The sequence below is a fragment of the Cydia splendana genome, chromosome Z, assembly GCF_910591565.1.
Source record: "Cydia splendana chromosome Z, ilCydSple1.2, whole genome shotgun sequence".
NCBI lineage: Eukaryota > Metazoa > Arthropoda > Insecta > Lepidoptera > Tortricidae > Cydia > Cydia splendana.
The window spans coordinates 30,938,501-30,956,311 of NC_085987.1; the positions used below are offsets into that span (position 1 = coordinate 30,938,501).

The window sequence follows — 17,811 nt, forward strand, 5'->3', positions numbered from 1 at the left end:
ATATTAATATTGATGAATGCGCCGTTATAATGGGAAAATGAAAATAAAAACAAGAAGTAAGAACCTTGTGATAGACTGCAATGCAATGACAATACATTATTATATTTCAAGTTATAAATAAATCTTCTGAAAATTATGTACAATAATGACTGTAACAAACGTATTGTATACGTAACATATGAATAATGTTTTTTTTATCTTTCAGTTCTCCCATATGTTTTTTACTAAGGGCAACTTTGGACTTTATTTTGCTATTGCTCTAGGTTGATTTAAACGCGAAAATGCTGAGCTTAAAAAATTGTCAGATATCGGGGTCGTTATGAACGGTGCACAGGGCACGGTGCGTACGGTCGCCGCAGCGCGTGCCGGGCGGGCAGCGACTGCAGGGCATCCCGCTCATGTAAATTGGATAACCCTCAATATTCCCAGCCGGTCCATAATTACAAAATGTATAAGCCATAATTTTAGGCTCTCCTTGAGCTCTCTTAGCGAATTCTAGAACGCCCCGATGCAGCGGGGGTACCTCCGTACTTGACATAGAAGAAAAGTCTTTGAAATGATGTTTACTTTGCGACGCCTCGGTCATGTATTTTGTTCTGCGCAATAAATTCTCCCTTGGAGTTGTTCGAGTCACATTCGGCGATTGCTGAAACTTTGTGTCAATACGTCGACGTTTGCGAAACACAGCACAAGACCGCGCTCTTAATGTACAAAGTGCTTGGGAACAACCCACGCGCCATGTAGACGCCCACGCCGCGGCCGAATACCAGTGGGAATTGCATCCACCTGAAGCACTACAGTTGGTTAGTTTAAAGGACCAAATATTTTCTTGAGGTAAAACCCTCGAACCTGAAAACCAAGCGTCAACCGCATCTGCTAGCAATTGTGCTTGTGTCATCTTAACGACGACAGGTCGGACATCCATGTTTTGAAGAACATTAAATCGGAAGGTATTTCTACATTCGTCGTGCCTTTTCTGGCATTGCCTCGCCCAGAGTTCAGCCATCTCCTCGAGCTCGTAGTCCCAGTACATCTTGCGCATGTTGGCGGCGGGGGGCTGGCCGGGATCCAGGCCCATGGCCACGTTGTCGCGGTGCCGGTTGTGCAGCAGCAACAGCTGGTAGCGCATCCACGTGGTAATGCCGGACGCATACAGCCGCCCGCTTATTTTCTTCGTTGCTACACACATCGTGTGCTGGTTTCTCATCGAACATTGAGGATGAGCACAGTAATCTATTGGTTTAGTTGTATTCATAATGTCTCCAAATGCATTTCCTAACATAAAATACTCCAAAATAAACAACGTAATACGCATTTCACACTTTTAAAATAGACATACAACATAAACAAAGCATCTGCCAGATCATAAGATAATCACAATTATTCTCTTTGAAACTTTACAATGTCAAAAATAGTCAAAAAAATATTTAAATCCAAAGACAATTTAAGCATATACTGAGCTACTTGTGCTATCTTGTGCCTAGGTACCAAATTGTATTATTTATTAAAAAGAAAAGCGGCCGAAAAGCTCAAATTCCAGAAATACAGGGGTCTCGGCCCGAGTATATTTTTATGCCATTTGGGGTTGAGACCCTTGGCCCGTGGGGTCCTAATGCCCTACAACTTTTCAAAGAACTTTCTAAAAGACTTATCGACTTCACTGGTGACCGAAGAGCTGGCAGCTTTCTCGCTCAATGTATTAGCTTCGCAATACAGCGGGGAAATGCTGCCAGCGTCTTCGGCAACATGCCAAAGGGGCCCAATTTCTTGGACGTATTTTAATTTAATTTTATTTTATTTAGTATTAGTTCTTAGTTTTAATTTAGTTTTATTTTATAAATAAGTTAGTTTATTTTTCTATTTAATGTTTGTATCTACCTTATAAATAAAATGATTTATTGAAAAATCAGAAACCCTAGATTATTATCAACCTTTTACGAAAGTCATAAACCTTAGAGTGGATTAGAGGTTATAACCAAAAAGGTTAAAATATTCTTATTTGTTTAATGGTTTAATCCTCTAACTCTAAGTCATAAACTCATCAAAGTGACGGATAAGTAAGTACCTATATTTATTTATTATTACGAACATTTCAATAAAATATACCCTTTCGATATTATATAACTTCTGCATAATTCGTGAATTAACATGCAATGTCATATTATCTCTTGCGTTTGTGTCTTCGTGCACTGGCATTGATAATAATGCTAGTAGCATTTTTTCTCCATTCCGAGTGTCCCTGGGACAAGTCCTCAGTAAATTTTATATTCACTGCGACCTACGGTACATACGGCCTGGTCTGTCTAGGTCTTTTATTGGAAGGAGGCCTTTTGATATCTAGTGATAAGTTTACAACGGTAATCTTTCTTGGTCTTGGCATTATATCGAACATGATTTGTGTCTGCCTTACTTTTGCGCAATATTCGTATCGTCATCCAGGATGCGATGTAGCCAATAGTGTAGCAAAAGGTACTGCGGCATTCTTTATCCTACCAATCAGCATTGGGGATTTGGTTAACGTTCTAAAAAGTGATTAAATTAAAAGAAAAAGTGATTAATCCAAGTGCTCTGTGGAGTGGCACCTGTCGTAAGGGCACGGCCAAGTAGCGGTTTGTTTCGATTCATCGGAGTTAGAGCGAGGACCTAGCTACCACAGATCATATCTTATGGATCTTCTCCATCATCAGGACAAGCTAAGCAGCCGCATTAGATACTTGACAACTTTTCATCGTACCTAGTCAGTCCCACTAGGTATCTAGGAGGAGTTCAGTGTCTAATAAACAAAGGTACAGAGAAAATATCATAAAATCATAATCTAATCATACATTGTAAGGGAGAGTGGGTCACAGTGGATCACTTTTTTTGTAAGAACTGTAGTTGCGCCATTTTAACTTGAAACTGTATCGTTTTCTTATCTTAGCCTAGAACTCATAAACATGTTTGGCAGTGGGGTTTGGTATTCGTACCAAGGTGTTGGGAGTATTGCAAATAAAAGTTTAGACGCCGGAAAAAATAATTGTTCTATATTAACACTACTAAGAAAACTAAACTAACTAAAATTACAATATTTAACAAGTATAGGGAGCGATATAAGATCAAGCTCGACCCGTGATAAAGGTACAAGATAACTTGTCGAGTTGACGTCTAACTCAGAACTCATTCTGACTCCCCGCGATCCTGATGACCATAACTTTGCAGGTAAGCAACAGGCTCATCGGAATAGCGGTACAGGACCGATAACGGTTTTGCACATGCCTGATCCTAGCATTTCTCACGCTGGGTACAAATTAGTTTATTACGTAAGTTAACAATAGCTATTCGGACACCGACAAAGAAATAAAACAAAGATGGATAAACAAAGAGTCAGTGCCGGCAAAGCAAAGGAAATACATTTTAAGGAAATACAATACTTTTACAAGCTTATCCCTAACGGCTAGCCATCATAAAATTCATAAAATAAAGTTACCGTTACGTGTGCTATGCACATTGCGTATAACGGGAAAAGCTAAAATTTTATTTATTTAATTATTTGTTTAATATCATCTAAGCTTGGGCGAATGTAGGACGCAGTCCCTACACATGATTTTAAAAAAGCTATAAGGAAGCTTAGAAATAAAATAAGATGAAAATTAACTAAAAGTGGATCACCGTCCGATTAAACGAAACCATAAGAGCTGCTGCTGCATTGTTTAAATAAGCCTTTATCCATTACAACAATATATCATGTTAAGTTTTATGATATATGTGCAATATTTTGTTCATATACGTTGATCATAATTTTTCAGAGTGTGCGATGAGTTTTGCATACTTTCTATAATTTGAAAAACAGGAATTTCGCTCTTTGCGTGGAGATTTATATTAGTTTTGTGAGCGCCCTGTTCAAGTGAAAGATCCACTATTACCCGTGTTCGAATGTGACCCACTCTCCCCTACTTATCAGATTTTCGTAACCAGATTTACCTTATTACCTACCTGCGAGTATTTAACTTTAAATCTAATACCTTTAAACGAGCAATTCTTGTTTATATATTATATACCTTTTTCGGGGATCTCGGAAACGGCTCTAACGATTTCGATGAAATTTGCTATACTTATTGGGATTTTCGGGGTCGAAAAATCAATCTAGCTGGGTCTTATCTCTGGCAAAACGCGCGTTTTTGAGTTTTTATGTGTTTTCCGAGCAAAGCTCGGTCTCCCAGATATTGTTTTAAATTATTACCTATAGGCTACAAGCAAGATTCCGTTCCTGTGTCCAGTAATAAAACTAATAAAACAACGCAGCCTCATTGAGTCCGGCTCTATACTGACTGGTTATACTGACTAGGTACGTAGAAGATAAGAAAATTCTATAAGTACCTAGGTTTATTTCGAGTCTGATTAACTAAATTTAAACTTTCTTCACTTCAAGGTACGTCCAGTGTTGTGTGATTTGGAATCATGTTAAAGAACATTTTACCCAAGATGATGACATCACGACGGTAAGTTATAGTTTGGCCGGTAAATTTAATTAATTTTACCTATTTTCTTTAGGTAAACATGATCGGTAGCCCATATTAACCATATGTATCGTATGAAGGTACGCAACCCACCATTATACGTGGCCCCCCGTCACGCACTTGGCCGGGTTTTGTACAAATTCTATTTATTATTATTATTCATGATGCAAATTATCGGTGAGGTTTGTGGCCCTTGGCCTTCGTGTGGCCACCCGTTTACTTTTACTATATCAATAACAATCAATACATATAAGGCCCCAGTACACAATGGGCCATCGCCGGCCACTCCAAGGGACGCAGCCATGCGGTAGACAGAGATAGCAATATCACTTGCTCCCTCTAACGCATAAATGCGTCCCTTGGAGTGGCCGGCGATGGCCCATTGTGTACTGGGGCCTTTATAAAACAAAGTCCCCTGCCGCGTCTGTCTGTCTGTATGTTCGCGATAAACTCAAAAACTTCTGAACGGATTTTCATGTGGTTTTCACCTATCGATAGAGTAATTCTTGAGGAATGTTTAGGTGTATAATTTGTAGGTAAGAGTCGTGGAATGTATGGAGCCCAATACATTCCACGGCTTTTCTCTTTCCGAACAGACTCTAAAGGTTTTGTGTAAATTGGTTGTACTACCCGTGCGAAGCCGGGGCGGGTCGCTAGTATAGCTATAAGGCTCGTCCAGGCGAAAACAATATTTCGCTAATCTGATTAAATTGTATATGATCAAATCAGGTGGGGTGGACGCAAACGCCAATTTGGCTCGCCGATTATGACAGATAATTATCGATAAAAAGGATGTGCGGACGCAATAATAAGTACCAATTTGTAACGCTAGTATTCGCATTTGGGGGCATTTTTTTATTTTAGTTCAAATGTCACCATAAATCTAAAATTGGTGTTTAAATTGGAGATTGTAAATCGGTTGATTTGATCATGCCGTCTGGACTGACCTATAAAATAAAAATACATCTGCTACATCTAGCAACATTGACTTGACTTGACAATTCGAAAGTCTGTCTGTAACTGTGTGTGTGTTGTAAAGTAAAGCGGAATTTTAGTTTGTTTTTACTAAATAATAGCGCCTTATTAGCTATAATGAGTTTACATAAAGCAAGGTAATAATTACTTTTTTTATTCTATTCATTTCCATACCTACCATCTACGTAATAATATTCTTAATTATTACTTTATTTGATCGTTCACTTGTTATCATGATTTCGAAGGGCGTACTACTTACTTACACTTTACTTTTTTGTGAAAATAATACTCATTTAGAAAAATTGACGCTTTGCGGGGCTCAAGAATCATAGAAATAAATTGTGAACATTAATGTACAAGGAAACTGTAGGTATTAACTATCCATCTACCTGGTTTTTTTTTTTATATCATTATCATTACTTATGGACTGCTACTTACTTACTTAATGTTTACAGGATTAAACTTTTTGAAGAGATGTTGGATAACGATGTGATTGACATCAGCTCTCTAAGAAAGTTAGCTTTCAATGGTAAAAAATATCTTAATATATCTAATGTATCTAATGCTAGAGGTACACACAAATTTTCTAATTTTTATCTTAAGAGGTTAAGGCAATTCGTTTTTATTGAAAATAATGAAGAACCTATGTTTTATGTTTGTTTGCTAGGTATACCAGATGATAAAGGCTTACGGTCCCTTGTGTGGAAGATATTATTGCACTATGTACCGCAAGAAAAAAATATCAGAGAGACAACTCTGGTTAATAAACGACAGCTATATAAGCAATACATAAGTAAGTTTGTTTTTATACTTTTATGCTTATGTGTATGGTGGCTGGTATATTTATTATTGGCCACTCCTAACAAATCAGAAAAAGACAAGCCAATAGAAGTCTTAGGGCCACTTGCACCATCCCACTAACCCGGGGTTAACCCATTTACGTTTATTTACAGGGTTACTGGTAACCATGGTAACTCCTGGTTTAACTGGATAACCCCGGGTTAGGGGTGGTACAAGTGGCCCTTATTGTTAATAGAGTGGCCAATTACTATTTCGTGCCCAATAACTATAGCAGTCATCCTAATGGAGTTTAAAATACAGTGTAAACTCCATATAACATCACTCGATATAATGTTTCACTCCCTATAACATCTAAATTTTTGGCTCTAGTTGGTTTACTTTCATATTCATTTCCCTCTATTTAATGAAAATTCTCTATAATGTCAAAAAGTGTCCGGTCCCTTGAGTGTCACTATATAGAGTTTACACTGTACATAGAAACATTCATTGATCATTAAAATAAAATATTTTCAGATGAGATCATAGTATCACCAGGAGGGCCCAGTGATCATCCCTTAAACATCAGTCCGGACAGCTCCTGGAGCACCTACTTCAAAGACAATGAAGTCTTACTACAAATTGATAAGGATGTTCGGCGCTTGTGTCCAGATATATCATTCTTTCAGTCGGCTACTGAATTTCCGTGTCCAGAGGCATGTATTCATAACACATTATATTTTTAAGCCTAAAATAATCTTTACATGAGTTCTGCATAAGGTATATTTGGGTAATTTCGGAAATCGGGTAATCCCAATAATCATTTAAAAATCACTCATATTCTGTTGTCATAAGAAGAGTCCCTTTTCGGAATTATCTGCCACTTTTTGTGTTTTCTTTTCTTTCGGAATAACCCAACTACATTTTACAATTTTAAACATTTACACAATGTTTTATTTTTATCAATGTTATGCCTCTTTGGTTTGTTTTCTTTCTGATATTGTTTTAAAATAAGAACCAGGTGCATTATCCCTTCCATACTAATATTTGGTATGACAATTTTGTGAATATGTACTTTGAATCTCAAAGCAGAACATACACTGATGGGAATTGGTGTTTACATATAAATTAATTCCATTTGTCCCCGCCTCATGTATGGCGGCGGTCACGTGGGGTGGGGATAAATGGGAATACACCAATATATGAACAGATATAAGGTAGGGTGATTCACTTTTGTATGGAGAAAAAAAAGTTGTAATATTTTTCCTGACTTTGCTCACCAATGGAGTCGCCCCACACTAAAAACTATCTATTTCAATTTTCAAAAGAATCGAATAACGTTTAGAGGTTGCACAAGTTGAAAAGGTAGAGTGAGAACCCCATACATTGCGTGAAAATGAACTATGTTCTAAAATGACAAAATATAATGAACTGATACTAAAATCGAATGAGAAAACTGAATTTTGCGTCTAAAACATGATAAAAGCACTTTTCCTTTGGAAACAGGTGGAAAAACTGAAAAATCTTAATTAGAACATTTATCGAGTAACCAAAATCCAAGTTTACTACTAATTTTAAAATTTATTTATATGTAGAAGGTTCAGTATCACACTACTCTCCGCTTTGATGGTAGCCGCTTAAACCATTTTCTACCCTCCGATGTAGAGTCGCTGGTTATTTGAAAAATCTTTGTTGATGTTGTGCAACCTCTAAATGTTGACCGATTTTAATTTTTTTTAACGTATAATATTTTTTTATCAGTTAGAACAAGAATTCGAGCAAAGTCAGATGAAAATCGAAAATTCGGAAAAATGAAACACCCTAATATAAGGCTATCTACCAGTTTTTCAAACAGTTGACGGTCCCATATCCTCTTGAATCTTATCATGGTATTTTAAAATTGCAGATTGTAAACAGCAATGGAGTGAAAAGACTGCACAAAAGAGTAGAACAATCCATGCTGAGGTACTCTACTCTTGAAAGAAGAGGCCTGGGAGTGGCTAAGGTGCAAACCTATTCATTTGTCTCACTTTTTCTGTCTTGTGAAAAAAATTCTTAAATTGTAATACTTACTTGTGCTACTTAACAGCTGAGTAACGAGATCCGGCGATCAGACAGCCAGCCTTCCGGAGACTACGAGCCGCTGAACGAGGGCTGCGAGGCGCACTGGGAGGTCGTGGAGCGCATGCTGTTCCTCTACGCCAAGCTTAACCCCGGCCAGGGCTATGTGCAGGGCATGAACGAGATCATAGGGCCCATTTACCACACGTTCGCGACTGACCCCAATTCTGAATACCGACGTGAGTAATCTATATGATGTCCATACGGGTCTGAGACCTGAAGCACTACCACCAGTTTTAACATTGACATATTCACTCACGTTTAAGTAACTTACTTTCTATGCATCTCGCTCGTACTCGCATATTAGTGCAAGCGAGATGTATAGAAAGTAATTTACGTAAACGCGAGTTAATCTGTCAATGTCATAACTGGTGGTAGCCGTACTGTTCCACGAAAGCTTGTAACTTGTTACAAGGAAGTGAATTGTTACATTACCTACTTTTTGTTTGAGTGAGAGATTTTATATCTTTTTATAAGAAATTTCTACTCGTTATACTAAATTATACATCCTTTGCTTTCCTTTTTTGCCCTTTGTTAAATTCAGTACATTATCTATAGTTCGTTTTTTTTAGCATTAGAAAGAACTTGAAAGAAGGTAAGCGATTTTGACATGTCTTTTAATTGAATAACGCTTTTTAAAAATCAAAAACTATTACTTATGAAAGCAGAAGAATATAAATGATCGTATTAGATTCATAATTCTTACATATTCGCCGTAACTTATTTTTAAAATGTGTTTTTGAATTAAAAGACACATAAAGATTGTTTACCTAATTTCTAATGCTAAAAAAAACGAACTATATAAATAAAACATCACCTAGGGTTGGTAGGTGATGTTTTAAAGAAAATATGCCTCACCATTGCACCTAGGTACTTACAGCGTAAGTGGAATAGTAATATAGTGTAATAGGTGGGATACATCGCCGTATTATTGTATTATCCACACCACATCCTGACCCTGAATACCACAAGTACCATTAGCAGCAGAAGTTGCTAAGCGCCGAGGTATTCAAAATTACCTTGACACGCTCTTGTTCTCTTAACCCATTCATGGCCACGAACCGCTGAGCGTACACAATACGCCGGGCCACCATACAAACCGTTTTTAGCTAAAACGTATGACTCAGCTTATGGGTCTCGAGCCTGGCGCCCACGGTTAATAAATCGCCGCTTATGAAGCCGGCCAGTTGAACAGCATTACGCACCATTTGTACTAACCACCGTTTTTCTGTGCCTATAAAAAAAACTAATTATTGCAGTTTAGTTAGGCGGGTTCAAATTCCGGTAATCCATAGCCACGGTCACAAAATACGAAATCACTAAACAGCACAGGAGGAGTATAAAGTCGTCCACGAATAAATCGTGACTAAATTCCCATGTTACTCCAAAATACATCTCTAATAGGGGGGATGGGATGAATCACTTCTTGAACTCTTGTGACAAATAACACATGATAATACCGTCGCCGCCGCTCGGATGCATTCCTTGTTTATTGTCCAAGTGTGTCCGATAAGCTTACACCTGGTCGGTCATTTATCTTTGTTTTGGTAAACGCCATTATATTAGTAACAACAGAGAACTTAAAATGTATTATAGTACTTACTTTCTAATCTGCCGTAGAAACCACGAAGTTTTAAAGAACTTGTAAATATTTGTCACAAACTATTTGTAATACAATACATATTAGTTAGTGATGACTGTTTCAACCGCCTTGTTTTATATTAAAACGAAAAAAAATGAACCTTAACATCATTGTTAGTAGGTAATTGCCTAAGATACAATACAACGATCACCAAATATTATGACATAAAAGTACAGTGGGAGAAAATCATACAAAACAAAATATTATTATACTACGGTTTGGTTCCTACAAAATGTGGCTTACCATCATCCAAACTGTAATCGGTTGTAAAATGGTACAATATCAAACAGCTTCAACATGAAATAAGCTTTAAAACCAGCCAATAAAGTTTATTTTAGCCTGCTACGGAAACATTAGTAGTTTTTACAGGTAGCGCCAGGCCACGGTGACCCATACCTTGAGCCATGTCAATAACTTCTGAAATGTGTATATTTTTTGTATTTTTTAAATATGGATTTTTCTGTTTGCTTGCATTGCATATGTATCTCGAATTTCAATATATTTACTGTATTGCACTGATAGTAAACCAAACTTGATTATTCTAGACCCTGTTATCATTAAAAAATACGTCTTTATAATTTTTTTACCTAATATACCTTATAGAAATGGTTGTTAGCTTATATGATACTTACGTTATTGCATCAAATTACGTTTCGTTAAAGTTTAAATCACAATTTATTCAAATTACGTTTCGTTAAAGTTTAAATCACAATTTATTCAAGACTCACATGTGAGTCACTGGCCCTGCGGAACTGTTTGAGCATGACCCATACGCTGAGTCGCTGGCCCTGAATGGGTTAACAATAAAGTCGTGTCAAGATCATTTTGTACACCTCGCCCGCTTAGCAACTTCTGCTGCTGACTGTACCCTAACTACGGTTTTTTTGACAATTGATGATATTCGCGTTCATTCATCGCAATGGCATCCATGGAGTGGGGCTCGACAATAATTGTCCTGAGGAGTCCTTTTCAGATTGCATTTTTCAACGTTTTTTTATTACTTTTCAGAACATGCTGAAGCAGACTGTTTCTTTTGCTTTACCAACTTAATGTCCGAAATTCGTGACTTTTTCATTCGCACCCTCGATGAGACTGAAAGTGGCATTAACTACATGATGAACCGGCTCTGTGACTGTGTGAAAAAGAATGGGCCGCAAGTTTGGCATCGAATGGAAGTGCAGGAGCTTAAACCCCAATACTATAGCTTCCGGTAAGCTACTTGAGTGATTGACACATTCTTTATCATCATGGCATTGAAGAAAAAAAATATCTAGAGTCGATAAACATTCTACTCAGAATAGGGGATACTGCAGCACTAGCACATATTGTAAACCACAGATTAACTTATACTCTATGCCTTAAACAGTTTTTGTCAAGTTTTCACTATGACTTTGATGCATCGTAGCGGTTTGTTTACAGAGAGTCTACCGCGGCACGCGAAAATCGCAACTTCGCTATCTGTCTCTATCGCTCGAATATGCAAGAGTGATAGAGAAGCAGATAACGAAATGATAGCGCCCTCTACGCAGAGTATTGATAATATTCCCTATTATTTATTTTCAGGTGGATAACCTTACTGCTGTCTCAAGAGTTTTCTCTGCCAGACGTAGAAAGACTGTGGGATTCCTTATTCGCAGACCCGATGAGATTTGATTTTCTTATATACATTTGCTGTGCCATGATTTTGTGAGTATAGATTTTTATTCTATTAACTTATCATTTTTCCTCACCCATTTGTGGTGGGATAATCCTATAATTGGTTTATATTCCGGTTAAAACTGCTTTCATTTGCTTACTTAAACTTCGTTAGTTGAGTGAATTGCAGGAAAATTAAATATAATTTAGTAGATCTGTCTGTACGTAGAAAATAAATTCAAATATGTGCATTCATTTATTAACTTGGCCTAAATAAATTACGGGAAATTATTTATTTAAATAAAATTGATTCCAGACTCGTGGAAGACAGTTTGCTCAAGGGTGATTTCGCGTCAAACGTCAAACTACTCCAGAACTTCCCGCCCATGGACGTCTCTCTTATACTGAACAGGGCTGTTGAGATATCGCACAGATAATACGCAACTGTTAATCTGTATTTGATACCTATTTTACAACATTTTACATTGACAATTTAATACGTAAGTTTGGAGAATTTATTTTAAAATTTTGCGTTTATTTAAACTTAAGAAGATATTATAGCTATATTTACATAACTATCGATTAGAAGCACGAAAGGGGCCTACCAAGTGATATTAACGGCCGGGACAATTTTAGTTGTTAATCGAAATATTTAATATGAGAAATACGTGTACTCCGAACCAAGAACCTTTACAAGAAGGAATATGTTTCGTAAATGAAAGAAGTTACCATTGCATTGTTTTGAGCCATAGTCATTAAAACACTAAATAAACACACATATAGTGAGACATAAAATAGTAGAAATTAAATAAAATGGAACTAAAAAAATTCCATACTATAGTTTGTCAAAGGACTGTCTCATTTCAATCATAGACAGAGAGAATCATACTATATTTGTCTTACACTAGTACTAGCACCCAAAAGAAAAGGATGAGTATAGTTTTCCTGGTTCTTACTGACTGACAAATTGGTTTGACCAACTATAAATTGCTGCCATGTTTAAGCATTTTACGCATGAATCTAGTATATAACTGGATCAGGCATGAGGGGTGGGGGTAAATGACCGAACGGGATAGTCTTATGTATCTTTCAGTAGGAGTAGCAGCGAAAGCGCTATTATTGTTTGTCCTTGTCACATTTTTTTTTTATTCGCCACCGTAAACTTAGTAAGTATGTATTGTGGTGGGTAACAAATAAATTCAACCAATCATAGTGTCGCATTGCGTATGTTTTGCCCTCACGGAGGCACGCGTCTAGCACTTATAGGATCCTACCTTCTATGATTTTCCGTCAAAAATGTGACAGTTACGTAGGAAGTGGCGCCCTCATCTACAATTTCATCAAGGATCATCAGGATCAACCCACACATTCAGTAAAAGATAAGCTACTGTTTCGGACCAGTACTAGGTTTTTTAATAGTGTTTTTTTTTGTGACGTGCATGTCTGGTCGCCCTACAATTTAGAACACTTCCGTCAAATACAGATGTAGTGAAAAATCCTTTGCCATCGTATTTTCTCGGAAATGTACCTACGTGTTTGTCATGCTACTTCAGTCAACGTACTTATTGTAATGAGACTGACTGAAATAGCATAACACATTCGTGCGTTTCCGTGGAAATACGACGGTAAAGGATTATTTACTACGTCTGTACCGATATAATTATCTGTTTTATGTGTCAAATTCAGCGAATGAAAAGTCAAATTAAATGTCATCTCATCAGTCTAGTTATACTTTTGAAACTTCGCATCTCACTCAAGTGTGACACTTTACTTTCTTCATAATCAAAGAGCTGATATTGCCTTAGGTTAGGTAACACTTTAACTTTATTAATTAAGCGTTGTAACCGCAGCTGTAAATAACTAAACCTTTACTAAACCAAAAGTAAAAAATTCACTTAGATACGATAGTGAACGATCCATTAACATTTACTGAGTGTGTGGGGTTGGTCCTGCTGACGTCACATGATTGTCATGAATCCCCCTAGCCATATGACGTATAATATCTAAGGACGGGCTTTACGGGCACTAAAAATGGTACTAGTTCAGCGGAGTTACTCACGAATTCCAGCCAATCGTGCAGTCTAACGCAACTAGTTGCGACCTAAGGCACGCGTAATGCGAACTCATCAACCAATCGCGCGCGAGATGCGAACTCATCAACCAATCGCGTTGTACCGGTGTCACACCGCTGTACTGCCCCCTGTCATGCCTCATTATTATTGCCCATAAAGCCCGTCCCTAGATATCTATGTCAATGCCCCTAGCTTAGCTTCATATGTAAAAGGATCAATTCATAACTGTCAAATTTGTTATCTTAGAAAATGTCTACTATAGCAACATATCACCTTCATATCAGAAAGACAATAAAAAAAATTGAAAGTAGTCAGGGCAAATAATGCGGACAGATCTCGTATAAATCTCAAGCGTTAATTTTATGGGTGACATAAAGAGCCGCAATTGTACTTTCAAAGAGCGGCATGCGGCTCTCGTGCCGCGGTTTGCCTAAGTTTACCTAAGGCAGGGGCCTTAGGTAACACTTTAGCTTTATCTTTAGCTATCTCAGAGTCTACAAGGTTTACCATAAAAAAGGCTTTAATGAGACCAAGGGATAAAGTGGCCGTAATAGTAAAAATATGTCTAAATAAAGTCGGCGTACTGGCAACACAGTCTAATATTTAATTAAGCAAAGCCCTGCCAAGTGGGACGCCATAACCAAGCGTACGTAAATAGACGCATCACTTCATCTCCATGATAATAATAAACTGTAATAAACCAATAAGTTATATTGTTTCTAAATAATAATTATCAAACCCGTAGGAAGAAGGTGGATTGTAAAAAGTGATTACTTTTATTTATTTTGCGCATTTACTAGAAGTGAATTTAATTATATTATTCTTATTTTTAATTGGTATATAAATATAAAATCATTCTACTCACGTACATTTCCAAAACAAGTAGGTAATAATGACTAATAAATGTTAGTTAAATGTATAAAACCAATAATTTCCTAAACCCATTTTTATTAACACACTTATATTAACTTCATTTATAACTAACAATGTAATAAAAACCTACAAGTATAAGATGGAGAGTAGAACCCTCGGGTATGGGCTCATGCGATTCGTTTTGATGAGCAGAGGGCCTACCGCGAAGCCCAAAGTTTTGCCTCTCTATAGCACTTGTAAATTCATACGTAAGTGTGACAGGGAGGCAAAACTTCGTTCGTGTTTCGCGGGAGGCCTCCAGAGCCTAAAAGTACAGTCGGTAATAAATAAGGGGATGTTTTTTTTGCAGAAACTTATTGTGTATGTACCTTTTAGTTACGGTTATCATTTTACTTAGATATTGTAACGAAATAGCACAGGTAAAGTCTTGTATGGTGTATAGAAAGATATACAAGATGATTGTGACTGCCTTACTACACTGAGTGACACAGCACAATTAACGGTCCCAAGTTTTCATACAAAGTAATTGATTATTAATTGTATTACACTGCCGCAAAGCTTCCATTACCTACAATACATCTTCCATACTAAACCAGGCGTGGCTCACTCCGCGATTTGGTCGCTTTGCTACAGGTAGCTAAAAGTACATCTGTTCCACACCAATTTTGGGGAAAGCCATAAGCCGCGCGTGGCGCTGTCGCCACCTAGCGGCCATATCTGTGCTGATCGTAACAAACGCGTTTTGTTAGTTGAATGAATTATAGATTTTGGTAGGAAAACTAGACAACAATTAATTACATATGCCCGATTTATTCGATGTGTTTAGATGTACAACTTATTCTATATTTCTTAGATAACCATTTATTAACCTTTTGAACGCCAAACGGCGCATCCATTTGCCGTGCCACTGACGCCACGGGGGTAAAATTTAGTTTTGTGAATAAATAATGTCAACCTAAAAGTGGGGTGTTTTTCAGTAGATTTTCATCAAAAAACTATCGACGTCAAATGCCGTCTTTGGCGTCGTTGTCACGATTTTGCGTTGACGTCAATTGCCGTCTGTGGCGTTCAAAAGGTTAAGTATGTAGATAAAACGTATATTTTTTACATCTTGATAGAACACAATTAACTTACATTTGTGATGTTAAGTAATTAAGACAAACCTTTCTTTAACCTACCTTTTGTATCAACTTTCCATGTGCTACAGGTGCTTAGGTACCTACTGAAATATTCTTCATAAAAGTATCTTTTGTACTTCAGATTTATTATTTTAGATAATTTTTGCAAGATTTTATTCAACCTTTTTAGTATTTTTGTGTCAAATGTTCGCATACTTACTTTTGAAAGACCGGTGACTGCAATAATATATAGTAATGGAGACTGAAGGTAGGGTATCGTCTTGACTCGTCTCATTCGTTTTTCGTCAAGTTCTTAAATTAGTCCTATTCTGCTTTCGTCACTCATTCTACATTGAAAGCCACCGACGATTGTGACGAAAGCAGAATAGGACTAATTTAAGAACTTGACGAAAAACGAATGGGACGACCCAAGACGATACCGAAGGTGGTCATAGGAACTAAGGTAACGAAACAACGCAACATAATTGAGTTTGAGATTGTTAGAATCATCTCTATGAATATTACCTAGCTATCCTCGTTTTTTTAGCATTAGAAAATAGTAAACAAAATTGTGGTCCCTTAATTAAAAAACGCTTATAAAAAATCAGTACCTACCTAACTATTACTTATGAAAGCAAAGAATGTAAATGATCGTATATGATTTATAATTGTTACATATTTGCCGTGCCTTTTTTTAAGTGTTTCAAAAATAAAAAGACACGTCAAGATCGCTTATACCTTCTTTCTAATGCTAAAAAACCGAAATATGGTAGATGACTGTATATTGACTTGTATTTATATGTTGTGTTTCCCTGCGTAGGCAACTAAAACATCAGCTTTCTTGCTCCATGGTTAACTCTAAGTTTGTGATTTAAAACATAATTTTTCTTTCTGATATTTTATGTTAGCTCTTTGATTACAATACCTACTAATTCAGTGTACCTAAGCAAGATCCTATGCACTATATGTTTCACACATAATACTTAAAACTTTATAAGTTATTTTAATTTAAGTAGGTACCTACAGTCAAGTGTAAAAATATGGGTGTGGACAACTTACTCAAAAATATGTCCCATTGTACTTAATTCACTGGCATAAAAGAGTTATGGGACATATTTTTGAGATGATTTGTAAGTACACCCATATTTTTACAGTTGACTGTACCTACTTTAAAATATATTAAAATGAAGTCTGTTGAAAATTTATAACAAGAGTAATTTTAACGCTATAATTGTTTAGAATACTCTTAAAAGACAATAATTGACGTCCCACGGTCAAAGGTACCTTATGGCGGGTATGGAGTTATGCACACCCCAGTAATCTACAATAAATAAGCTATCGATAACACAAAAGATCAACCTTCTAGGTTGCGTAGTTACAGAGATATGATTTTTTGAAAATAATGTTGTGAAATGAGCAACTTTACGATAGAGAAGTTTTAAGTTTAGCCGCCTAAAAAACTATGTTCCTGAAGTATGTTACATAGTTGACTACAAATAATAATACCTTATATATCTGAGATTAAAAAAACATTGCGACTTGTTCTGTAATGCAAATAGAAACTTTTGATATTGACTGATTTATGTGTATACTAACCAATCTCTTGAAAATAAAGTTATATTTCATTTTCACGATTGATTGCAATGAGCTCTCAAGATTTAAATTTTATCTATTAGAAAACGACACTGACAGACAGTTTAAGCAAAAAACAATACCGATTTAGAGGTGAAAATGTATTTTCTGACTTTTTCATATAAAATCACAAAATTGAATATTTTTACTTTTAATGTGACACACAATCAATTTTTCTAAGCCCATATGAAAGAAATTCTGTCATTCAAATGAAATAAATCCTAAAACCCCAACTAAATAGTATATTTAACCCCTTATGCCACTTTAAACTTACATAACAATAACAGTATTTGCTCCATACATTTACGAAAAGGTACCTTATGGAAATAAATCTAATAATACATCACTACAAAATATCAATCATATTACAGTTTATCTTTTATGAATAGAAAATATTAATTTACATTAAACTGCCCCAAATTTAATTAGTTCTTCGTCATAATAATCTCAAAAAAGACCAATAATTTGTA

General features: G+C 36.3%; 2 protein-coding genes across 2 annotated transcripts; one reads left to right on the plus strand and one right to left on the minus strand.

The window, feature by feature from the left end:
* Positions 1–296: 296 nt before the first annotated feature.
* On the minus strand, positions 297–1,367 carry LOC134804606 (venom allergen 5-like). Its single transcript, XM_063777712.1, has one exon. The coding sequence runs from the start codon at positions 1,313–1,315 to the stop codon at positions 302–304; it is 1,014 nt and encodes a 337-aa protein (XP_063633782.1). The 5' UTR covers positions 1,316–1,367; the 3' UTR covers positions 297–301.
* Positions 1,368–5,501: 4,134 nt separating this feature from the next.
* LOC134804244 (TBC1 domain family member 13) lies at positions 5,502–16,886 on the plus strand. Its single transcript, XM_063777213.1, has 9 exons — positions 5,502–5,608; positions 5,927–6,000; positions 6,139–6,264; positions 6,786–6,964; positions 8,155–8,253; positions 8,338–8,548; positions 11,020–11,221; positions 11,575–11,697; positions 11,963–16,886. Exons 1-9 carry the CDS (start codon positions 5,589–5,591, stop codon positions 12,081–12,083), a joined length of 1,155 nt encoding a protein of 384 aa, XP_063633283.1. The 5' UTR covers positions 5,502–5,588; the 3' UTR covers positions 12,084–16,886.
* The last annotated feature ends 925 nt before the right edge of the window (positions 16,887–17,811 follow it).